Here is a 25,935-nt window from a genome sequence, read left to right on the forward strand (position 1 = left end):
ATCCCATTGTCTGTAATGAAATAAAATTACACAGTTATCATAGTCAACTGTAACTATTTTTATTTTTATGTGTTTTTTTAAAGAGTGATACAGGGGTCTGCCTCGCTTTAGCCCCAAACCATAAATAAGTTAGTCTGCAAAGAAAAATTATATCTAGCCTGCAGGCAACTAAAAAATGAAATAAGATGTTTGTATGTTTGACTGAGACATAAGGGGTTTCAGCTACTTATGTGCATGACATTATCATTAATGTCACAAAAAGGTGGTTTTTTTCCAGAATATTGCGATTCAGTTTTAGCAAGAAGTTCTGGAGCAGAATTTTCTTTCGTAGTTGCTTGGAAAGCCAGCGTGGTTTTCTGTCCAAATTTTGTAGTTATGAAATTTTGTTATTGTATAAGAAGTTCAGAACTGAGTCAGACCTAAAATCTACTGAGCCCACTGTCCTTTTTCCAGCAGTAGCTGTTAATGTTTCCCTAGAAAAGCCAAGCAGTGCAAGAATATGCGATGGTGCTGTTAACATTTTCCCTGTCCCAAGTTATTCAGTGCCCTCCTGAGCAAAATGCAGTTTTGTGTTTTCTCTTAACAGATTTATTTTTGCTATAGTAGTCCAATATCCCCTTGAACCCATGCAGACTTTCAACATCCAGATTATTTTTTTTTTCTTACCAGACTCTAAAATCTATACTATGCATTGGTCAAAGAATCATCTCTGTTTTGATTGTTCTGATCCTAGTTCCTAATTGTATAATTTGATGCCTTCTAGTTTTTGTAATGGAAGAGGCTATAAAAGCTGGTTCCTATTCATTGTTTTCGGTGCAACTCACTATTGTAAGAGCCTCCTGATCCTCAGTCTGTCTCTTTTCCTGGCTGAAGAGGTACAGCCTATTCTGTTACTCCTTGTACAGGAGTGGTATTGTGCTTCCATCATCCTTATTGTCATCTTCTGAACCTTTTTTAGCAGTTTCAGATACGAAGGGACCCAAACGGTATGCAGTTTTCAAGATGGAGTAAAGTTTGGATTTCTACAGTGGTATAATGATATTCTTTGCTTGTTCTCTGTTCTTTTGCTAAGACTTCAAAAAATTTGGTTTGTGTTTTTGACCACTGCTGAACACTGCACTGATGATATCATGGAACCATCTACTTTAACCCCAAAGTCTTACTCCTTAAGAGAAAAGACTGATTTAGAATCAGTCCTAATTCCTTATATAAGAAGTAATTTATGTAGGGAAAAAATAATCTCTCGCTAGCTTTGATCTGCTGTTGTATTTTGTCTGCTATTTTGTTCCCGGTTAATATTTTGTAAGATGTTCTGTAAATATTTTCAGTTCACTTATGTTTCCCACCTCAGTAAGCAGCAAAGGTAATCTTATTGCTCATCCCCTCTTTATATTTTTTGTTTTTTAATTCTTCAGGCGTATTCTAAATTAATACTGGTTGCAACACAGACAACAGTGGAACTTCACTAGTGATCTTCCTCCATAGAGGGAACTGCTCATTTAATCCATCTCCTTGTTTTTTATCTAGTTTCCAGGTAGTTTTATTTAGCAATATATATCTGTGCAAGTCTCTTACCTCATGGTTCCTACGTTTCCGTAATTCTCTTTTAAAAAATACACTGGCTCTTCCAAGACAGATTAAGCTTATCAAAGCATCTGCCAATTCTGTTCTTTGTTACAGTTTCTGTCACCGTCTATAGATTTTCTTTTTTTACTCCTATAGTTCTGTTTTGTTTAGTGCAGGCCTTCCATTTCCTAAGACTTAACTGGAACTTCTTTTCTGAAGAAATGGGATTTTATTTCAAATGTTGTAGTTTTCATGTATCAAGGCTTTATTTAGAAGCATCTTTCCAGTGCTCCTGTTTTGTTTCATCCATGTGTTCCTTTAAGACTAGGGTGAATGCTATCTGACCCTGGTGATTGCTACTGTTATTTAGTCAATTTTCTTCTAAAGTGGTTTCAGATTCAGACAGATCCATACATCTTTTCTGCTGCAAAGAAAGTTGGAGGAACACCTCTAGGTTTTTTTCATACTAATGGAAAGTGTTCAATTATCCTCCCTTCAGTAGCCTTATTTGCTCTGAGTATGCCTTTTACATCTTGATCATAAATTGACCCTGTCGTTTCTCTGGCAGACCTCGTTGCTCCTCATAGATTTGAAAATGTATTATTAATTTTTCTTTTTTTGTGGCAGTTTTTAGAATTCTTTTCTGTTGCTACATAATTTTGGTTTTCAGTTTTTGCTTATGTTATTTTTTCTTGTCTTCATATGAATATGGTGTCTATCACTCTTTACATGCAATAACGTCTCTTAACCTCCTCTTTAGCCATGTAGTTTTTCTTTTCCTCTTATTTAAGTACTTCTAATACATGGCATTCATTGGCTCTGCTTCCAGTATGGTACTCCGAAGTACTCTTCACAGTGCCTATAAAGTTTTCATTTTCTTAGCTGCCCCCTTTATTTTATCTTTCAACAAGCTTCATCACTTTTACATAGTTTTCTTGGGATTGCAGTTGCATAAATGTTGAACATAAAATACATAGCAGTTGCTATTACACAGTAGCTATTCAGCTTTAAAATAATAATTAACTAGATCCTGCATGCTGTAATCAAGACTGGGGCAAGTACTGAGTCTGTTTTTGTGAGCTCCATGAAGCAGTGACTGATAGAGACCTGCTTTTTATTGACTGTATTATATCCTTATGTGTATCTGTCTGATCTACTAGAGGTTAGGTGAAGTCTGTTGTGACTGTTACATTTTTCATTCATGTTGGCTCTTTTGCATATCTCAATCATTGTTATCATCCTGGTTGAATGGTCACTAGTAAAGACGCTTGTGTTTAGGAAAAAAATAAGTTTTGCTTATTGAGGTAGTTGACTTACGAGTTTTGAGTCTTAAGTTCTGTAGCACAAGGCATTTACTTTGCTGCTTATCTCATCTATTTTGCCTTTCTTACATAGTTTGCATCCCAGAACTAGTTTTTTTCCACCTCTCCAGAGTGTTTATACCTCTGTTTAGTTCATATTTAGTGCAATTTTGGTTTTGTTCCTGACACTATTTTATATTTCCCATTTTTATTATTCCCTCCCTAACCTGTCCTTCACTTCAGGTTACAGAACATCTCTGTTTATATCCATAATAGGAGCATCATCCATAACTATACTGTCTTCTGTACCTGTTAACTATCCCAACACTACAGTTTAAAGCTTTACATATGGCCTTCCTGCATTTTAAGTACAGCAGCTTTGGTTCCTTTACAGTTCAGATGAGGACTGTGCCTCCTGTACAGGCTCCCTTTGTTTCAGAAATGCCCCCAGTTTCTTATGAACCTGAATCTATCTTCCTTGAGCCATCTCTTTAGGAAGGCATTAAAACCTTGGCTGTATCCCCAGCCTTACATGGACTACTGGAGGAGTTTTGGAGAACCGTACTCTAGAACTCCAGGTCTCTAGCTTCCTTTCTTTCTGCCTAATTTTCATACCTAGGACTTACTTCTTGTCTTTCCCTACATTTTTGGTACAAATACAGACAAAACCTGCCTAGTGCTTCTTGGGCTAAGCAGGATTCCTGTGGAATGTGCCACCTTGGAAAGGTCCCGAGAAGAGAAGGGACCACGACAGGATAAGTTAGGGGGAACAGAAAGAAGAGATCAAATAAAAGAGAATAATTATGGTTTAGCACATTTCACTACAAAGTCTGAAATCGAATTCAGTCAGTACTGTCTTGCTTTCAGCAAGTATCTAATGTTGAATCTCCTCTAAATTACCCACAAGTTTTCACCTCTATCTTACCACAATTTTTTTTTTTATTATTTTTTTTTTTTTGCCTCTAGTGCTAAGCATCTATATTATGGATTTAAGGGTCCAGATAAAGGACTAAATGGAACCTAGTGAACGATGTGAATTTGTGTTTTATTACCCCAAAAGGTTATTTTATTTTCCTCCTTTAAAATAAAGTTGCAAAGTCAAATGTTAGTAGTAGCTGTCATCTACTGAATCTTGGCTTTGTGTTGTCTTTTGTGTTGGAAGATATGCAGGGGATGAGTTGAGGGGTTACAGGATCTATAGAAAATGAAATGTGATGTTTGGTCTTGTATAGCTGCTAGTTATAGTCAAAGAAAATGATGTATGATCACTGGGTTGAAATAAATTTGCATAAATGATCTTGATTATGACACTTGATAATGTTCAGCTTTTGGCATTTTGCTTTGCAATTTGAACATCTTTAAAAGAAGGAAGTTTTTTTTGCATTTTTTAAATGTACTTCTAATTAGAAAAAGCTGTTGTGTAGAAAATGTTTAGGTATAAACTTAATATCTTCTCTGAGTGTCTTTCAATAGGAATATTTGAAGCTCTATAATAAGCAATGATATGAACCATGAAAATATAAATATCAAGGTTATTGCAATAACATAGATTGCTTCACAGGGCTACAAACTCAATTGTATCATCAGTATTATCATTTGAAATGTATTTGCAAACTGTATTAAAATACATGTTAATTGCAGTTGAATGTATAAGGTGCCAATAAATATTACCTTGCTTGTCTTTTATAACACAGCTAAAGTTACCCATGTAGTGCTTTTGAATTTGTTGTCCAATAATGCTAAAGTAATCTAAACTGTCAAAACATTTATTCCATCATCCTATGTGATGGGATGTATTGGGATAATTTGTTTACAGTGTGTATGTATAGGTGAGAGAAACATGAGTTAAATAAGCAGACAGGACATATGTCATAGGAAATGACTCGGGAGTGAGTCACTGAATTTAAAGGTAGTGACATATTCTAATTCAGATTGGATCTGAACTTCATCAGTGCATATGATAGTGTTGATCAAAAGTTTTGATGTAATTCAAAATGAAGAAGAGAACATATGAAACAATTTGAATTAGCACAGATTTTATTAAAGCTGAATTATATTGTCTAAAATTGAATCACATAAATCAGGTACTATTTTCATTATATAATTTTTCCATTTTTTTGCACAGACTAGCGTAGTATAATGTGCATGGAAACAGAAGAGAGAAAATTTTAAAATGTTTGAGAGTATTCTTAACTTTTTTTACCATATGGATTGGTTTTACCCTCCTAAAATGAGACTGAAATTTGTGTGTTCTGTTCCCCAGTCCCCTGAGACAATATGAACATATGTCTACTAAGATGAGTGTTAGGAAAAAAGCTTAAAATAACTTGATAATATAAGATTATGGGCTTGACTGCTGAAATAAAAAATTGTGTTTATCTCAATCAGTGTAGTCATAAACTACCTAATCAGGAAGTGCACATACAGGAGTAATCCCATATACAATTTCCGATGCACAGAAAAAAAAAATATCAGGAATTCCTGTAAAGATGGCATTCTATGCAGTACTGTTCAGCATGTTGCAAAATAGTTCCCTTCAACTATACAATTATTGTCAACAGATGAAGTGCTGCTATTATGTTGTCAGGCACCAAGAGTTACACATTAATGAAATGTCAAATTCAGCATACTGTTAAACAAATGTTAGGTTGCTGTAGAAAAATATTGATAAATATTTATCTTCTTTATGCATTTAAATATTAAATGCAAGAAAATAACCTTTTGAAGCACTAAAGTCTTTTGACATATGCTTGAAAAGATTGGTATAGGTCTGAAGATATGGATTAGAAAACATTGTTATTTGTGATAGAAAAATGAGAATAAATATTGTGCATACATGATAGCTATGACAGTGCACTTCTCAAAAATTTTCCTATAGTTTTCTCACATCAAAACAAAGGGAAAACATGTAAAAAAATCACTTTAGGAAGAATACAATCTCAGCAATAGAAAAACATACTAAAAGAATGCATGCATACATGACAATGCACAACTGACACATAAGCTCTGCTCTCTATGGTAAGGAATTAAATAGTGCCTATAAAGCAGCATTGAATGGTGCTTCAGGACTGAATTTGATCACTGAGATTCTAGGCAACCTTTGAGAATTAATTTTTTAAAAGTAAAAGCAGTTTAGAAACAGCTTCGGTGCTTATTCAGATACTGTGTTTTCACCTAAATTTATTTTTTTCTACAATTTTTTAAAGCACAGAACTGTTACACTTCGTAGACAACCAGTTGGCGGCTTGGGCTTAAGCATAAAGGTATGGATAAATTCTCATCTTTTAATTTTCAGTACGACTAGTTCACTTCAATCTTAATTGAGATCTCACGGTTAATATGCATCTTTTACAGGGTGGTGCTGAGCACAAAGTGCCTGTCGTCATATCAAAAATATTCAAAGACCAAGCAGGTAACTTATATTTATGTTATTTACTTATATAGTACTGTAGTATGTGTGGGTTTTTTTAGAAAAAATTAAATGCTTTTTGAACTGAGAATGAAAACATATGTATGGTGCATTCTTTCAGCCCCACATTAACTCTAGGCCTTTCTACAAATGTCCAAATGATCCATGTGCCTTTGGGTTGAATTTAAAATCTGTAATCTTTCCAGGTCTTTAGGACCTATACATGAAATTTTACTGGTAACTAATATTTTCCGGAAGCATATTTTTTGCTGCAGTAAGACAGCCTTGTTGTAAACAACATATTTAAAGTTACTTGTGAAAACAAAGCTATGATATAGGGAATCTATTGATGTGCTTAACCTAGAGGATAAAAAAATACAAATCAGACCTATTTTTTTTCCCCACACACAGTAATTCACTGCTATGTGGTATGATTAGCTGTGCCCAGTTGCAAGCAAAGTGATTTGTAGTGTTTATTACTGTGATGATAACACAAGATCTAAATCAGCATAGTCTCTTCCAGTTAAGCATTACATTGATATTTATCTAGCAAAAGGAACCTTTGGGGGGGACCGTGTCAGATCTTGGATAGATCTTGCCAAGTTGGAGAACTGCTCTGGAAAACAAGGGGGTTCTTCAGTAAGAAAAAGTAGAGCCATTGCACATGGGTGGGCAGTGCCTTGCAACGTGAATGAAGGGACACATACTAGATTGCAGATTGTGATTGTTTTTCTCCTCTATATTTTCTTCGGGAGGTCATTACTTTGCTTGAAATGTAATACCCAAGCTTGGTAACCCATTCTGAGCTGATACTTAAGGAATATTGAGTGGGTGGTTATGCCAGTGTCCCATTGGAAAGACTGCTTCAAGTTTCCTATGTACAGTACTTTACATATATTTCGGCATGATGGTTCTTTCTATGATATTGTTTCCACAGTGACAAATTGTCAATTGTGTTATTGTATATGGAACAATAATAGGGTTCTTGAATACACAGCATAGTAAACTATACCAGGAAAATGAATACATAATAATAATGAATATAAGCATTCAGGTCAAGTAAAGTAGTTCAGGAAATTTATTACCAACAAGGAGAGCTACCTCCTGCCCTCTTACGACATAGTACTTTTAATCAAGGTTAGTAGTGAGTTTACATAGAAAATACTTACATGCAAATTTTTGTACATAGTAGGTAGTTTTCCATCAACTGTATTTATTTTTACAGTAACAAGTGCACGAGCAATTTTGTGGGGTCAGCTGTTTACCTCAAATTTGAAAATCTATCCTCAGAAGATATTTGTTTTAAGATTTTGTAACCTTTTGCTCAAGGAAGCTCCAAAGTGAGTAACGGTTATAAGCAGAAGCAATGCTATATCACAGTGAACCCATGTGAAATGTTCTTGGCTGAATCAGTACATGTCATGAAGACAGTGACACACCTGGCAAGGTATGAAGAAAGTAGTCTATAGTATCGGTTGGGCCACTTGTGTGATGGAATCTCAGCCCTGCTTTCAGAATGTGTGGGGGTGGGTCAGTTGAATTCCTGAGGTCCCTTCCAGCCTGAGTGATTCTGCGATTCCCTTAGCGTTACAGATGCTAAAGATCAGCAATATGTGATATAAATGCTTTTTTTTGTGGCATGTTTCTTCCTGCACTCCCATTCTGGCTACTGAATGTCTGTGCAACAGAAAACTGTGGATTTTTTTGTTTGTTTGTTTATTCTGGAAAATAAAGATTTCTAAAAAGCATTAGAAGGTTTTGAGAAAAAAATTGGAAATCCAGAACCTTCTTATACTGCATATCTTTCTCTTTGCATATAACCTCAAAATTCTCAGTGTTGCTGTTATTCAGTATAGGAAAAAGATAGTAACAAAGGCTATTCACAGCATTACTTTGATAGTATCGCATTTAATTGGTATTTAATAGCAATGAAGCAAATATGTCCAAATTTAACTCACAGATTACCTTGAAGGGATATTTCTGGTTTAAAATTCTAGTGCTTTAATGTTAGACAAAACAATCTGGTAATAATATTTAAGGGAAATTAACAAGTGTTCTAAAAATATGTGCATTCTTTCTCCTCATATATATATATATGAACATATACGTATGTGTACTTATATATATATGTATAAAAGGATATCTTGAAAAATATTAATGTAGATGTAATGAGGAAATGTTAAATATCACAGAGAGATGAGACATGCAGATCTATCGCAAACTAAATTCTGAACATCTGCCTGTTCATAATGTGAATAAATCAACAATGGACTTTTGTTATACGAGGTGCTAATAACAATGAAACTGATTGGCTAGCTTCAGAGTTGTCTTTGAGTGGAGCAATGAGATTAGTTGCTGCTTCAAGCAAATATACTGAATTTAAAAAAGCTTTATCATGCAGTAACATTTGAAAATACCTCAGTTACCTGGATTTCTTACCGGGAATTTTGTTATGAGGGATTTTACTATTTTGGGTCCTTAAGTAAAATATCTGAACTTATGTGACTAAAATTCTCCTTACTGACTAAAGTACTAATTTCCTCAAATGTCTGATAATTTCTGATCCTTTTTGTGCAATTTAATGCCTATTGTATGACAACACTGCAGATTTGTATTTCCAACCATACTTTGTTTGGTTACAGTACTATTTTAGAGTTCCAAAGCTCAAAGTATAATGGAATAAAGTAGTTGCTGCTTTTTTATATCTATACAACTTTTGTGCTTCCTAAAGAATCTAATTGGTTAGCTGTCTTTGTACTCTAAATTTTTCAAATATAGGTGATTTTGTTTGTATTGATGTAAGCGGCAGCTGAAGCATTTGCACTTCAGTTGTTGAGGTACGGTGAACATTTCAATTGGGTTTAATTTCATTATTTAGTACAAGCACTTCTTTAGCAACAGTGGTAATAAATGCTACTCTTACAGTTTTGACTGGCATAGAGACCTCTCAGCTGTGATTGCTGTATTTATAACTTTCAAATTAAGTTATCTTAGGTCACTCTAATCAATAAGACTTTCCTGAAAAAGTTCATTGAAATATACACAGAAACTCAATTCAAGAGCATAACTTTACATTTCCACAAGACAAGATTACGTGGTCATTCAGTGCTGGAGACTAATGTCCAATGTATTACAAATCACAGTAAAGAATGTCCTCAGTTATTCCTGAGCACATGCCCTCCTCAACAGTATCAAGAGCAAGTTTTGCTAATGCCAATGAATCATCACTGAATTTCGGTCTTTAACATTTTTCTGTGGATTCAGCCTTCAGTTCTGACAAAGGTTACATTTGTTTCATACCACCAAAGCTTTTGCTAAAGTTAATTTCAGAGGGACAAAAGTCCTGTGCCATACAGAATGAGAACGAGTAAATGCAAATGCGTTTATAAATTCAAAAGTGATATAATTAGCTACAGAGTCCTTTTAATCACATAGGTAATTATTTCACTTCCAAAGCATTTTTTTTCTTGTACATGTGTATCAAATAATCCAGTCTATTCATCATATTAGAAACATTACTAATAATCTCCAAGATTATGTGAGGATACTACTGATGTTGAAGCTTCTCAGTAAGATTTTCTAAAAGTTATTCATGCTTTCTCTAGTTGTTTTTTTTGTTATATGTATTTTAATACAGTATTGCTTTCCTTGTGTTTTCCTTTTGAAACTGGCTTAAGATAAAGTACATTGCACTCTACCACTTTGCAATGGTTTTACAATCATTTTACAGTAGTTGGTGATTTGCTAATAGCTTCTATGTGTGTATTATTTTAATACATGCATTAAACTTAATATTAACAATTTATTTGTGGTAAAGACTGCAGTAAGTTTACAGTCAAATAGATGAAAAGTCCTATTCTCAGAAATGTATAAATGAATATCCTGAGCTGTGAAAGGAATCAGATCAGCTAGGCTTAATTGTTGTACAGTGAATCCATAAGAAAATTTCTTAGATCCATTAAATATACTTCGAAGAATCCTTAAACACAATATATGGCTGAAGTGTACAAGGTTCCGTGTGTTTACGTCTTTCTCTCTGTTATCCGTTTTTCCCATTCTTATTTACTAAAGAGTCTTTATGAACTTTTGGCATCTTAAGGGTCAAGACTGTAGAAAGGAATGGACTTTGAAATCAAACCTCATCATACATATGAGTGACTTACTGCATATGGTTTTGGAAATTCTAATTGTGTGAACAGCAAGCAATCAAATTTCTATTCTGTGTTGCAGAATTACCAAGTTAGCAATCATGTTTTCTTACCGTGATGCAACTTTCCATTTTCTTGAGACCTGCTGTAATAATCTTGCTACTGCTGTGAGCTCTGCTTATATTTCGTATAACATGTTGAGTCAGATGACCAGCAAAGATGAAACAGAACAGTGGGTTCAGCTCACTGAGGTGTGATAAAAATAGTTAAATAAAATTAAATAAAACGCAGTGGAATAGGGATAGTTTGCATTTTGCCAGTTTCAAAAATGGTCCTCTCTTGAGAGACAAAATTAATTAAAACCTTAATTTGAAAGCATTTTCCCACCTTCTGTGATAAAAGGTGGCTTATAACTCACGTTCTGCTGTATTGAAAAACCTTTCATTTTACATGTTTAGCCCATTTCTGACTGGGGATGCTGTATACCCTGGCAAAATTGGAGAGAACTCAGGACATTCAGCCACTGAAACATTCTTGGCTTAAAACAGAGTGCTTTGCAAACACAGACTGTCCAAATATCACATCCTGGCTGCCTGCATTCAGGACCATCTGTTTGGAGGACATGGTGTCAGTTTGATGAGGACTTTTAACGGTTTCACTTACACTTATATGGCAAGCAAAGATGGCTTAGTGTGGAAGCATATGTGATACTTCCCCCATAGGTGGTTTGTGTTTTGTTTTTTTTTTTTCTGTGTTGACTCCAGTCATCCACAAGGGTGGTACAACTAGGGTAACCAAACCTAGTCTGAAAAAGTTGGTGGGCACAATGTGAGATTACAGTCAAGCTGCACAGCATGGTTGTATTTGTAGCTGATGTTCTTCATCCCTACAGCTGTACTACTCTTGTGTTCATCAGCCTTGGAGATTCATTTCATGGGCCAGCAAGGTCAAGACTAATGATAAGTTAGTTTTTAAAGTTAAGCCCAATGGAGGTATTTGTGTTTATAAGGAAGTCAGAATGGATCACAAATTTGCATTATGCCTGATGCTAATGAATGTCGAGGCTGAACACAAGAACATCTCTGAATGTGTGAAGGGTCTTATTTGAACATAAGACATTTGGAGCTAGATGGTATTGAGTATTTATACAGTGTTTCCTAATATCACTTACAAATTTCTTCAATATTTTTATAGGTTTATACTTATTTCCTGTCAATTTTTAATTATCTTTGCCAGTGATATTTTTCTTTATTACTGGAAAGCTAATGATCTCTGAAGATAGCATCTACACACTGATCTCTCTCAGACCTAGGCCTCCAGCTCTAGATTTATTTTCAGAAGGCATAGAACATTCTTAGCATATTGAATTTCTTATTTTATTGTTGCCTCCTCAAGACTAGGCAGGCCACGAAAGGCAGTACCTTTTAATAAAAAGTACATCTTAATGAACTGCTAAATGTTAGTCAACAAATAAAAGGAATGTATCTTGATCCCCGATTTAGGGAAGTATTTTTATTTAATTTAACAGTTAGTAACGTACTTAAGGTCCTATAATACAAATAGCAGTCATTGTATATTTGGAGAGAAGCATATAGGTAGATGAATTCTTGAGTTGAGGTTCTAGAACAGTTTATGCTACTAGAATTTGTTTTGAGGGTTAAATGCTGAAGCAAGAGACTTGCGTTATTGACCTAAATCTAAAGAATTCTTTGAGTAGAAGGATGCAAAGAATTAATTTTTAAGTGTTTATTTAACTGAACAGGCATATATTAAAATCAGATCTAGTAAATTTTTTAAGATGGTAATGCATTTCATTGTAACTATGAAAACACTGGTTTATGCATTACATTTATTCATAAATAATTCCTGGACAGAAAAAAAATTGTGATGAAATATTTGTAAGCTTCACTTAAAATTTGTGTTTGTTTTAGGAATTGTGTTAAGTATTTTAATAGGATTTAAGAGCTTGATGAACACAGGACTAATTTTTAAAGAGAAAAAAAAGAAGCATTCCCATTTGTAGCTCAATTGGAAATTTGTTTTCATTCCTTTGGTTTTGCTAAAAATCAGAAGCCATGTATTAGTCCAGGATTCCATTTAGGCATTTACTTATGTATGCTTATGTAGGCTTTGTATGTGTCCATATATATGTGTGTGTGTCTAGAAATGTGTGCATTAGGTTTCTGATACTGAACAATGCTTTTCTGTTAAGTGTATAAAAATTGTACTAAAAGATTATATTAATGATCAAATTTTTCTTCATAAATGTGAAGATCAGCTTTCAGTAAAAGATAATTAGTTTTGCTTAACAGCTATGTCAATAAAAAATGTTTCTAGAAACTGTTACAGTTATGTAAGGTTTTATGAATATTCTCTTTGGAAGGTCATTTAGCAGTTTATGAAACAAAAATATATACAAATCTGAAAAAACATTATTTGTAATTTCAGTGGACCTGTAATATTATAGTTGTCATTCTTATGTTCAAAACTAGAGAGAGGTATGAAAAACACATTATCTGGTTTTTAGTTGCATTCTATTCCAGGTAGCAGTTGGATGAATAAAATGTGGCCTTAGGATGCCACTGACATGTACAGTTTCTGTTCTTTCTTCCATTCACCTACCTCTGAGCAATGTAGTTGCCTTATGAAATGCAGAATTCTAATGAAATAGCATTTAAAGTTACTATTTGAATTTGTTACCACTGCAGCCCAGTAGTGGTGAAGGAAAAGGTTAATGATAATTATTCTCTACAAAGAAATTAGAGAACTATATAGTATGTATTCGTTCATATAATATGTTCAGGAGAGAACTTCCTGAAGTTCCTCTGAGGATGGATGGTCTTTTGGACTTTGGATTTGGAGCTTGCTTTTTCTGCAGTGCTTTGGTACAGAAACAAGAAGCAAGCATCTAGACAGAAAACATCTTTTAACTGTAACAAAGGTTCCCATTGCATTGAAAGATAGAAATTAGAAACAGATTAAAACTAATTCAGATTATTTGAGGCTGAAGCACTGAAGAATCACACAGAATATTTCACGGAAAGAGCAAACATAATGACCCATCTGACCGGAGATAGTATCACATGAAATAATATGAGAAATTTAATAACATCCTTTGGCAATTTCAGAAAATTTCTGTTTCTTGTCTTTTCACTGTTCTTGTCTTTCCCTTACTGGTTTCAGAATGAAAGACAACTTTTAGCAACTATTTCTCTTCTCTTCTTGTAACACTTTTAAAGCATGTATTTCTTCTACTTTTGACATCCCTCATTAGTCTCCAAGTTAGTTTTCCAGGTATCACCTCTACAGCATTTAAAACTTTTTGGCATACAATAATCAAATTTAATTAACTTAGTTATGTATTTTGGAAGAAAAGATTGATGATGCCAGATTATCATTAATTTCCTTATATAATGTTAACTATTCATAACTTGTATGACTTTATATTCTTTAGCTCAGAAAGCCTTCTACATGTGATATTAATCGTATGTCTTAGAGCTAACCTTATGCCTTCGAATATTGCAATTGTGTGATCAGATTAATCTGCCTTTACATTGTGCTACATTCCTTTGTCAATTTATTCACATAGTGATTAATTTTAAAATGAAGACTATTTTTAACTGAAAAATATTGAAATAATTCGGAAAATAGTATCAAGTTTAGATAGATTATACATGCAGAGGACCTAGAGCTTCTAACACTACTGAGGACCTAGAGCTTCTAACGCTACTAACAATTCCTAGAAATATCACATTTTTGCAATTGTAAATAGCTTTTCACTAACTCTTAATGAGTGTTAGCTGTGTTTGGCTAGTAGAACTTTCTTAAAAAAAACCTAAAATATAACTTATTTATAGTTATAACCATTGGTTTTGCTTCTTAACTATTGCTACTTATTTCTGAATTCTGTCCATGTAATATGTGTGACTATTTTTACTTTTCTTTTCAAACTCAAGGGACTTACTATCTGTGGTTAAGCAAGTATCCCAGGTAATACATGACAGTACTAATGTAGACCTTTCAAATTCCCTGAAGATACATTTAAAATAAAATCTGCTTTACTTTTATTATAGTCACATCTTAATTGTCATGGCTTCTCTTAAAAAGGCAAAATTTTAAGGACTTACACCATTAACGTTCCAATTTTGTTTCCTTACTTTGAGAATTGATATTTTTCTACAAAGGCAAAACCAAATGATGAACTGAATGTAAAACTGGAAACATTTTTCTCTAGTAAGAATTTATCATGATAACCATTCCTGTGGGCACTGTGCTGCAACACCTGCAAGCTAATCTGAGCTACATTAGACCTCTTTCTTTAATTAAAGAACTAACCTGGTGTGCCTAGGGTTTCATCACTGAGTGTTCATACTGTAAGGTTACTTGTTTGGAAGCACCTACAAAAATCACATTGCCATTCAGTTTGGCTTAAGAGTCTTGCATCAAGATACACAAACACCTGGACTTCTGCAGGCAATGCAGACCATCTGAACTTGGGTCCTCTTGTTTCCTAAAGCCTATTTACGAGAGGTCTAAAGTCTATTTAATCACAGTATATGCTGGTGCCTTTTACAGATCATGTAATAAACTGGCAATGCACCTTGTGTCACAAGCCTGTTCGCAATCAGAAAACCATCCAAAAGCCTTTTAATAATCTTTAATTTAGTGACTGCTAAGAGTTACACGAGTAGGAATATAACTGAACTTTCAAACTTTCTTTCAAAACGCTTTTAGTTAAATAGTGTCATGGACAGGATTTTTCAAGACTCTAGTGAGAGAAGTTTTGGTATATGTGGAGCCATTGTCCATATTAGGTCAGTAAAAAAATGGCAAATTTTGGCTGTAACATAGGCTTTCTGAATTGTTAGGCAATAGTAACAAAATGGTATTTTGAAATTGCCCTCAGAAAACAGTTGTAATATCATCTGCCTTCTAAAAGTCATGGTAGGGAATAAAAGGATTTGTTTTTTAAGGTTTAGGTTCCTTAATGCCCACGGGTATGCTCTTGGGATTGTTAATTGCCCTTACATATCCTCCTCATTTTACTTTCTGGCATATATAAAATACAAGGCAATATTTGTTTGTAATAAAGCTAAGTTTACCCTGTTAGCAGTCTGCAGTGAAAAATATTCGAAATTTATTATTACAGTTGTTTGCCTTTCTACTTGGAATCAATGCTATTAGCCATAAACAGAAAAAGACTTTTATCAGTAGAAGATTCTAGTGAGCAATGTGTTCTGAAAACCTGTTTTTTTGCAGAGGTCATTTAAAAGGAGAAAGTGAAAGAGCAAAGCCAGTATTAAACACATATACTCAAAATAGATTCAGCACTCTAATATTTTTTCCAGTTCAATATTTTCTGATTTCTATATAATTAAAACATTTTGTTTGGAAAAAAAAAAGTTTTAACATTTGATGTCTTCTTTTTTTCAATGTGCTTTATTAATAACTGTAAACTCTCCAGTTTAAGCTAATTTTTTTTTTAAAAAAAAGATGTCTCAGAAGGTGGTCATAATTCCAGAAATAATTAGGCATTTGCTGACATTTTGAGACTAGAGTGGAGAATGGAGTGAGAGAACTGCCCACAAAAGACACTCACATTGAAAATTAAGAGAGATGGAAAATCACAAAGGTAAATGGATACAGGTAAATAAAGTAGAAGAGAACAAAAAAGACAACAATAATGGAACAGAGAAAAACGTGTTTAATTACAGCACAATAGTAGATACGACACTAAAGTAGGAAGTATATATTCTTGTGAATGCCCATTACTTCAGGGTTTTTGCAGTCTCTGTCCCCACATCATGCACACACCAGCTTTCCAGCTAAGAAACACCTTAGGTTTTTCTTTCTAAAGGACCCTACCTGGTGCAGCAGATAGAACAGAAAAAGACTGTTAGTATTTCTTTTAAGGAACAAAATTGGAACCAATTTATACCTGCTAGCATGTACATTGTCCTAGACAATTCTTGGTATTAGTTGCATGCACATGTTGCCATATGCCAAACTGTAAGGAGAACTGTGTACAGTGATCGGTTCTTGCTCAGATGCTTCGATGAAAGATGGAGGCTTTCTTGGTTATGCTTGTGGTGCCTGTGCATTATTACAGTTCATGTTGTTCTTCATGTAGCCCAAGCTGAAGAGAAAACAAGTCTTGACTTGCCAGGCCAAACCAGTTTTATCTTGTGTTAACTTTGCAGATACAACGCTGTATTGTATGCAGCTATGCAAAGTGCCAGCTAAAATACTGTTCTGCAGGATGGCCTCAGTGTTTCAGCAGTCCCATAACCTATTTTCAGAGTTGCGTTTTTATTCACTGATCTTCTGTGAGTCAGCAGGAATTGCTTCTGCCATTAAGGCATTCATGGGTATTGAGGATCAATGGCAATGTCTGTAGCACTGCTGAATATCCTACTCAGTAATTTACATGAGGCCCATTATTATCTCTCCAGACCTGTGCTCCCAGCTACATCCAGACTTGGCATACTCCTGCATCCAGTACCTTTCTCACCTCTCATCATGTGCATCTCTCACATTGAATTGGTTCTTACAATGTTGAGCTTCAGTGCTTTAGGCTTACATATGCTTAGATCTAGAAGTGACTTCTTGATGGGTAGATACAGTACTTTCAGGGACATGAAATGATCTCTTTACACTTGCTCCATAGGCACTGAGAAAAAATGGAGAGAGAAGTCCCAGTTCCCCCATCTGCCACTTAGTTCAGCGTGGGGAATCTGACACATTAGAATAACGGCATGGGTATTTGATGAAACACATTGTATTATTGAGTGACTTACAGTTTTTCTTTACACGATAAACTGGACAAATATAGAAAGGAAAGAAACTAAACTAAGGAAACCCCATGGTTAAAAATACAAATTTGAAAAAGGTTGTTTTTTCATTTAAACAAAGACAGATGTTTAAACAAGTCCTGTAAAGAGTATGTTCAGTTTTAAAAAAATCCCTAGCAAGGTAGTTTTCAATGTTTGAGTTAATATATTTGTGTTTTAAAACTGACTGAAAATGTCAAACTGCTTGTCTTAAAAAAAAAAAAAAAAATTGCAGTGGGTGTATCTTTATGATTGTGACTGTAGTTACATCCAGTTCATGGGAGAGTAGGGAAAAGTGCATCTGGATAACTTTGAGAAGTTTTTTTTGCATAGCAGTTTCTCTGGTCTTTTTATTTAATCCAGTTTCTTGACTCTTCCTTTAGATTTTCTTTATGCAGTGAAATATTTATGCATATATACAAAGTTAAGCTTATGAATGAAGAGGTCCATTAAGTCAGTACAGCTCGTTGTGTGCTTTAAACAGCATGGTTTTGTGCATCACTAGTAATGTCTAATGTCAGAGGACATAGTACCTGGTATGTTTTTTGTGTGATTCAGAATTCAACAAAAATTGAGTAAAAATACATATGGTGATCAATCTTGAAATACTGAAGGACATCAGAGTATTTACAGACTCAGATCTGCATAGAGTTATGCAGCAAGTAAGAATTTCCTGAAAATCTGTTCAGTAAATTTACTAATGCACAATCTTGCAGATTTTGTAAAATTTAATACAGCCCTTCTTCAGCCCTAATGGATAGGAAAAGGAAACAAGGCAAAGCTAGAAAGAATTACTGGTGCTTTTGGGAAAGTTTTTCAAGCCTAATATTCTCAAAAATAAGATATTTATTTCTGGTTATTTTCATATAATTTCTTCAATATAAGCCCATTTGGGTTTCTTTGATGCTTTCCTCCTACTTCAGTATCACTTGTGAATTTAATCAATATACAGCATTTAATCAATATTAATCCTTTTTAAAAATAATTAAAATACAGAGTAGAGGCGATGTAGCAGTAATTGTTGTAGCACACATTTAATTCTCTTTTACAATCTTGTACGTTTCTGCTTATCACTAATTTGTGCTTATTTTCTTTTCAGTCTTTTTTTTGGGGGGGTATGTTGAATTCACTGCTACTGAAATATTACTGCAAGTAAAGATTAAAGAGGCCTACTGGGTTCTAAAGGAGTTATATTTACTGCTTATCTGAATAAGTTTATATGCTCCTTGACATCCCGAAGCTCGCTCTTTAGTGTTTTATTTTTAATACTGATTCATTTTAGACATAGTGACTGATAATCGCAGAGTAGCATTTCATAGACACCTCTGTATATGGGCATGTTACCAGTGGGAGAAAAAGTCCTGCATAGCCTGGAACATTTTTCTTGGAGATAATTTTTTTGTCATTTAGAGAACATATGACTTAATGAAAACATCAGTAGATGTCTTCAGATTTAAAATATGCCTTAGAGACACAAAACTGCCTTTTTGTCTCTTTCAAAAGAGTTTTCCCTATCACTTTATTACTAATATAGTTGTAAACTGTATTGTACCTTCTGCATCGTAGTGACATGTCCTCTACAATTTGGTTTGTGGAAGATATTTTTATTAGAGATGATGACTGATTTGAAATTACAGACAATTGGCTAAAACCATCACAGACTTGCAAGCTTAGTTTGCCAGAGTACTGTCACTGGTCATGATGGCAGCAGCTGTGGAGGTGTCTACATTATTGTGTTAGTTTGCAGTGTAATGCACTTCTGGAGCAAATACCCTGATTGTACCCATTTTCTGTGCTTTGTTTCAGTTCTTAAAACATTTGGTATTGACCACACAATGCTCCTTCTCTCATTTACTTACCTGGACAGCTCTGATTGTGTGCAGAGACTCTGCAAGCAGGATATAATTGCTTTGTGCTCTTAATCTGTAACATTTATTGGCTAACACACACAGTAGGTAGCTGGGGATATTGCAGTACTCATCACACCTGTGAAATGACCAAAGAGTCTTTGCATATCCGGCAGTCAACGGTCAGGTGGGAAAAATTCATCCTCCATTGCTGCATGGAAGGGATTTGTCTTCAGTGCTGCTGAGCTACCATCCTCCAGCTACCTGGTCTTCTTCCTTGAGATTTTATACCTTTTCACATCAGTGCTTTTCCTCTTCAAGCCTTGAGCTGTTAACTAGCCCTATCTCAAGAATTTTAATGGTGGCTGGAATTTTGCCATTCCTGTTTTGCATGGATACTAGTCTAGATACTTTATTATAACTTTTATTAGAACCAAGCAGTTTTCTTGGAAGACTTAAGATTGCACAACTGTGCGGTTGTGTCATTATGCAGTGAGACATGCATAGCTGAACATCCAGGACAGTGATACTTACCTGCCTGCAAATCTTCACGACGTGCTCTTTGATCAGGGTCTCATCTTTCACCCCAATATCTTCTGGCTCAATATTCTTTTATTTCTTACTAGCGCTATATTTTCCTGTTTTCACGTCTTACAGAAATTCTTTCAAAGTCCATCTCTTGCATCTCCACCCTTCTTGCTTTTATTGTTCTTCTTTTTCAATATTGTTGTTTCCAATTGTTCTTCCCAATGGCAACAGCTGCTTTGGCCTCCCAGAAGAGCCAACAAGACAGGGCCTCAGGAAAATGACACAGTGTGCTGCCCACCTGTGTCATCCTCATCACATCTGTGGCCTGAAGATGAACTGACTGGTACTTGTTGAAGTGTAAATGAACACATCTGCCTGGCTGCAATGAGTTGGAGTGTGAGTCCTACTGCAACCCTCACAGAGTCAGTATACTTCCCCAGAACTTGCGTATCAGGGATGTCCTCCTGAAGCAGGCTGAGAAACCACTTTCCCTGCATTATACATAGTTGAACTGATGTCCAGGCTCTGCATCGATTCAAGTTGTAGGGACCATTGTATTACTTGCAAGGAACATCCGCTTCTGCGTATTGTGGCCTCTTGTAGCTATTACTGGCAGCAGGAGTGCATCACTGTGTACAAGCGGTGTTCCTTAGGACAGGCTGCTCAAGGGCCCGCAAAATAAAGTTTTGTGCACTAGCTTTCCTTGGGCAGCTTCACATCACCTGGAAGCATCCAACTGGGAGACCAGTGTAACTGTTCTGAATTAAAATCCCTGAAACCCATACAGTGTGAGCATAGGGAGCCTCAGCACCAACTTCTTTGATTACTGATCTGTCTGTTGTGCCTCATCACTTGCTAATACAGTTCTGAGTCAATCACAAACAGTGGACAAGGCATGCACCCTTTGACTATATCCTTTTATACTTTCCCGCAACTGAAATTTCAAACACACCCTATTCCTTCTATCCAATTCAAGTGTGCTCCCATTTCCTTAAAGCAGCCCAGTGGCCCTAACATAAACATTGAATTAAAAATGGTTCACATGTTTTTCACTATTGGTATATGTATTGGTATATGTAAAGATCTTAAAAAGAAGTTTAGTATTGAGATGCCCAAGCTAATATTCAGTACCTCTACCAATGTATCTACCCAGTATAGGCCACTTCACAATGCTTGGTGATGTTTTTGAACTGCTTTTATTCAGTTGCATTTCTGTGCATAGCTTCTCTTTTCTGTACCGGCTATGACAAATTCTGCATGTATTTTTAAATACCAAAGTGGCATAAGAAGTGGTGTAAAGACTTTCAATGCAACTTGTAGCATTGTACTTAAAATAAATTGTGAAGTATTTCCTAAGAACTGATAAAAGTATGACTAATGAGCTGTTATATTTTATCTGCCAATAGCATTATGAAAAATCTATTAGAAATATAAATTTAATATGAAAAAAGCTATTTTGTATCAAAGGTACATTTGTAGTGGCAACAGCTGTATTGCAGAAATGGTGAGAATACTCTGCAGTTTTTTCTTTCTTTTTCACCTCTATTTCCATCTCTCAAAATACTGCCATTGTTACAACTTATTGCATTGTTTAATCATATCAGTCTTTGCAGGATCAGAGCCTTACTTTCAATTAAGTAATACATTCCAAGAGAATAAATATTCTCAAATTCTACTAAAAATAGAAAAATTAAAATGTTAGAGAATACAATGCAAAAATGTCATTATTTGTGCAGAATTGTTTGCAGTTTCACTACATAATTCTCTTTAACTCTGTAAGGCAGGAAACATGCAAATTACAGACTGTAGTAATATATTTTGTTGTTCTCAGGAGCAAAGCTAACTAAAACTTCATGTTAAAAAGTTGTATTACATTCTAGGGACAACATCTTTAATTATAGTAGTCCCCACAAATTTTTTCAGGGGAAAATGAACAGCTAAGTAGTTTCAGAAATGCCTATTTCCCTTTTGTGGAAGAATAATGATAAGTGTGAATTACACCTTCCACACATAATTTAATGAAATCCTTCATTAGCGAGAAATGACATTTGTATTCCCTATTAAATAAGTTATTTGTGCATGGAAAGTAACTTTTAATTTGTTTAAAAATGATAGGAATCTGTTACCTTTGTAGATTGAATACTGTTTGCTATGCCATTGGTATTTTCACAACCAAATCAGTTTCAAACGAAGGTTACCATCAGGATGCTAAACTAATTTCTGGAAAAGAATATAGCATTTTTTTTCAATACTAGATCAACTAAAATGTACTCCTTCTGTAATCCCACAGCTGACCAAACAGGAATGTTATTTATAGGAGATGCAATCATACAGGTCAGTAAACACTTTTTCCACAGCCGTTTGTTTCATACTTGCCTTTATGTTTATTTCATTAACTAACTTATGCATTGCAAATAATTTTCTCCCTATCGTATCTGTTTTTAGGTTAATGGTATAAATGTAGAAAGTGCTACCCATGAAGAAGTGGTAAGTCATTCCACTTTGATTTTTTAATAGTGTACAGAATATCCTGTGTTAAAACTGTTCTGTCTCTAGCCTTGCTTTATATGAGTTTACTCTTTTTTTTCTATAAAGGCACAGTGCTATAGTCAGGTTTGTCATATATGTGATTATTAAAAGCTTAATTTTGGCTGTTAGGATTTGTTATAGCTTCTGCACTCTTACTGTGACTATTCTTCAGATGTACTGTTCCAAAGCTGAGTATCCACCATTGTTTATTATAACTTTTACATCCCTTAGATAAAGTATTTCAAAGAACAAACTAAAGCAAAAATGCAAAATCCTGGTAGGTTAGCTTTGCTGTCAGCAGAGGCAACTGCTCTTCCCAGAATAGGAACTGTATCAGTTTTACCAATGAAAACATGATATTTTCTTTTCTTTCCTCTGTAAACTGTACATTGAGCTGCTTGCCATGAAAACTCAATAGAATGCAAATAAATAAAAAAGGTCTTTACTATTTAAGAATGAATGAATGGTGAAAATATGAAAAAGATAGCTTTACCTTTTTTATGATGCTGCTATAGGTACTGAAATGTCCTTTGGTTGGTCACAGCTAGTCTTTCAGAGTTGCAAATAAGTGGAATAGTCTTTATATATATATATATATATAAATGAAGTATATATGTATATATAATATATGTCTAAATAACATATATATGTGTGTCCACACATATAGTCTTTATGTATTATGCCTTTGGTATAGAGCCTGATCCGCTGGGTTTGCCGGTGCTCCTAAAGGGTTCACCTGCTGTGATAGTACTACAATTAAACGGTAATAAAATTCTCATCTTCTTAGCATTGCAGAAACACGGATTGAATGAGTTAAGTAAAGAATCTGATTTAACCTACTGTAAAAACACCCCTTAAAAATTAGAATATATGAGGGAAGTTTCATGATCCTGCTCAGGTATTTAAAAGCTCTTGATTTACATTCTCTTCAGTGCAATTGAAAGGGACTTGGCTTTTGTAGATCTTACCCCTGCATGCACTGAAAAATAGAAAATCTAATTAATGTTTTGCTACCTATTTCTAAAAGTGCACTTGTTTCCCAGTTTTGGCTAGGATAGAGTTAATTTTCTTCCTAGTAGCTGGTATAGTGCTGTGGTTTGGATTTAGGATGAGAACCATGTTGATAGCACACTGATGTGTTAGTTATTGCTGAGCAGTGCTTATGCTAAGTCAAGGACTTTTCAGCTTCTCACACCAACCCACCAGCAAGTAGGCTGGGGAGCATGAGAAGCAAGGAGGAGACATAGCTGGGACAGCTAACCCAAACCGGCAAAAGTGATATTCCATATCGTATGATGTCATGCTCAGTATATAAGCTAGGGGAAAAGCTGTATGGGAGCTGCTTGCTCAAGAACTGAGTGGGATCAGTTGATGGATGAGAGCAATTGCATCGTGCGTTGCTTGTTTTGTATATTCTAACTTTTTTATCATTCTTATTTTCCCTTCCATTTCTGTCCTATTAAACGGTCTTTATCTCAACCCATTAATCTTACCTTTTTTATTCCTTTTTTTCTAATTATCTCCCTAATTCCACTGGGAGCAGGAGCAGGGGAGTGAGCAGCTGTGTGGTGTTTAACTACCCACCAGGTTAAATCACAGGTTGTGTGAGAACATGGGCATTTCTGATGTGAAATATATAAAGGGACACAGTTACTTTATTTGGTGAAATGATGTGACAATTTCAGTTGTGCCCTGTTTATGTATGATATGCATTACTGTTGTGGGCTGTGGTACATTGCACTAGGGCAATTAAGAATTCTCAAGTGTTACAGAAGTATAGATAGTAATAATCATAGCATACAATGTTATACTTAAAACTGTTTCTAAATGCTGGAAAAAGAATGGGAGGAATCAAGAAAGCAGTGGCATTCCACATTTTTAAATTTCATCTTATTCTGTAAGTCATTTTAAGATGCTAGTTATCAGGTTTTTTAGAAGTGTCTTTATTAGGAAGCAAGAAACGTGCTTAAACATTGGCTCTTTTTGATGGTATCCATAGGATAAGATACACTTCCTCTCTTCTGGCCTGAGTGCATATATTAGACACATCCTAATTCCTAGCTGGTACTCCCAGAGGTTATAAAGCTATAGATAATAGAGAACCATAATAAAGGGATCTTGTACCTTGTAAGACCCTACCCACATTCAAGAAAGAAAAGAACAGAGAAAGCATACAAAGATCTCAACTTCACACTGGGAGGAGATTAAGGCATGCATCTCTGTGTCTTGGTTTTCATGGGAAAACTGGGGTGTGTGGAATGCTGTGACACGCTGAAAAGGCCCCAGAATTGTACAGCACCCTATGGACTGCAGTCACAGTTTCTGCATAGCTTTTGAATCTGGTGATGTTCTGTTTAGAGGAATCTTGAGACTGGAGAATGGAATTATGGAGACTAGTTCTAGCACAATATGCTAACTATCACTGGTGCATTCATTTTCATGGTAATGTTCAAGGAACAGACCAAGGTATTCCAGTGAGGTTTTTTATTTGCTTAAAAGGAAGATTATTAAAATGTATTTTACATTGCTTTATAGAATTAAGATGGCGAGGAATTATCTTGGGGAAAAAAAATAATACTGAACTACTTTCTTCTTCTAAAGAATGCTGGTTCTGTAGCATTTTCAGTGCTTAGATGCTTGCAGCTAAACCACAAATAAAAAAGCATGTATCAATAGTTGTTCTATATTACCTATCAGAGTTTAGAGAAGAGGTAAGCCAGAAGTTGCTGGCAAAATTTCCAAAATATTTTTATCATCACATGTTCTCCAGTGGGCCTAAGATTAATTTCTTGCGCTTGCCCCTCCACTTCATGCTCTACCCCAGTTAGAGAATCACTTCCTCACCAGCACTCAGACTAATCCATTGAAAAGCACAGAGGATGGGAGATGGCTGGAACCTGTTCATTTTGGAAGCTACTGAAACAAATCACCAGCTCTTGAGTGGGTGCACCCAAACGACTCCTAGCAATAACATGTTTCATAGCATCTGTTCCGTGTGCTGCCTACTCTTACCTGAACCACTGATACCCCAGCCCCATCCTTCTGTACATCTCTTCCAACAATTCTATACTGTATAGCTTTCACAGGCTACTGCCTCTGCTGCAGTGATAAATGATGATTTGGTAATGAATGGCCTATAGTTTAGCAGCTTCAAGGCAATCTAAGGATTCTTACCTAGCCTTATAATTATGAAAATGTTACTAGATTTCATTTGAAAATGTAGTGGGCCCTTGCCATTCTCACTGACTTAAAGAAAAGCAGAAGTTGTTGTGTTGGGTTTTTTTCCCTCTTTTACTCTTCCAGTTATTTAATGTGGGTTTGAAATACAGTTTACCACAATATACGGTCTAACTTGGAACAAAATAATTTATTGAATAGTGGTTAGTTTTTAACTCGTTTATTTCATTTATCAGATTGACTATATGGGGGAAAAGCCAGTTCACATTCACTCCATCTGCAGTGATTTTCTGGTCTGCAGTGCAAGGCAGTATAGATTAAAAATGTTACCCTCTGTTGCCTATTTATTGGCAGTTCCCAGTCGATTCACTGACAACCGTATCTCAGAATAGCATCTGTAGCAACCATAACTGACATGGACTTTGACAGTCTTATCAGCAAGGTAGAAAATACATGGGCAAAGGAACTAAACTTGCTTTTATTACTTGGAGGTGATCTTTCTAGGTCAAGATAAAGTGCAGCTGCATGATCTTGCAGTCCCTTTCTTGGTGTTGATTAACACCATCAGGCTAGGCTGAATCTCTAGAATAATTACAGACA

General features: G+C 35.1%; 1 protein-coding gene across 1 annotated transcript in view; it reads left to right on the forward strand.

Moving 5' to 3' along the window:
• The window catches only part of SNTG2 (syntrophin gamma 2), a gene marked incomplete at both ends in the record, with an annotated part of 175,522 nt that overhangs the window by 27,848 nt on the left and 121,739 nt on the right, over positions 1–25,935 (forward strand). The window contains 4 exons of the mRNA XM_080389202.1: positions 6,074–6,130; positions 6,222–6,279; positions 21,920–21,963; positions 22,075–22,116. Of these exons, the coding sequence (XP_080245328.1) occupies positions 6,074–6,130; positions 6,222–6,279; positions 21,920–21,963; positions 22,075–22,116 (201 nt within the window). The remainder of the gene's footprint in view (positions 1–6,073; positions 6,131–6,221; positions 6,280–21,919; positions 21,964–22,074; positions 22,117–25,935) is intronic.

This window comes from Falco punctatus (assembly GCF_963210335.1).
Source record: "Falco punctatus genome assembly, chromosome: 5".
Taxonomy (NCBI): domain Eukaryota; kingdom Metazoa; phylum Chordata; class Aves; order Falconiformes; family Falconidae; genus Falco; species Falco punctatus.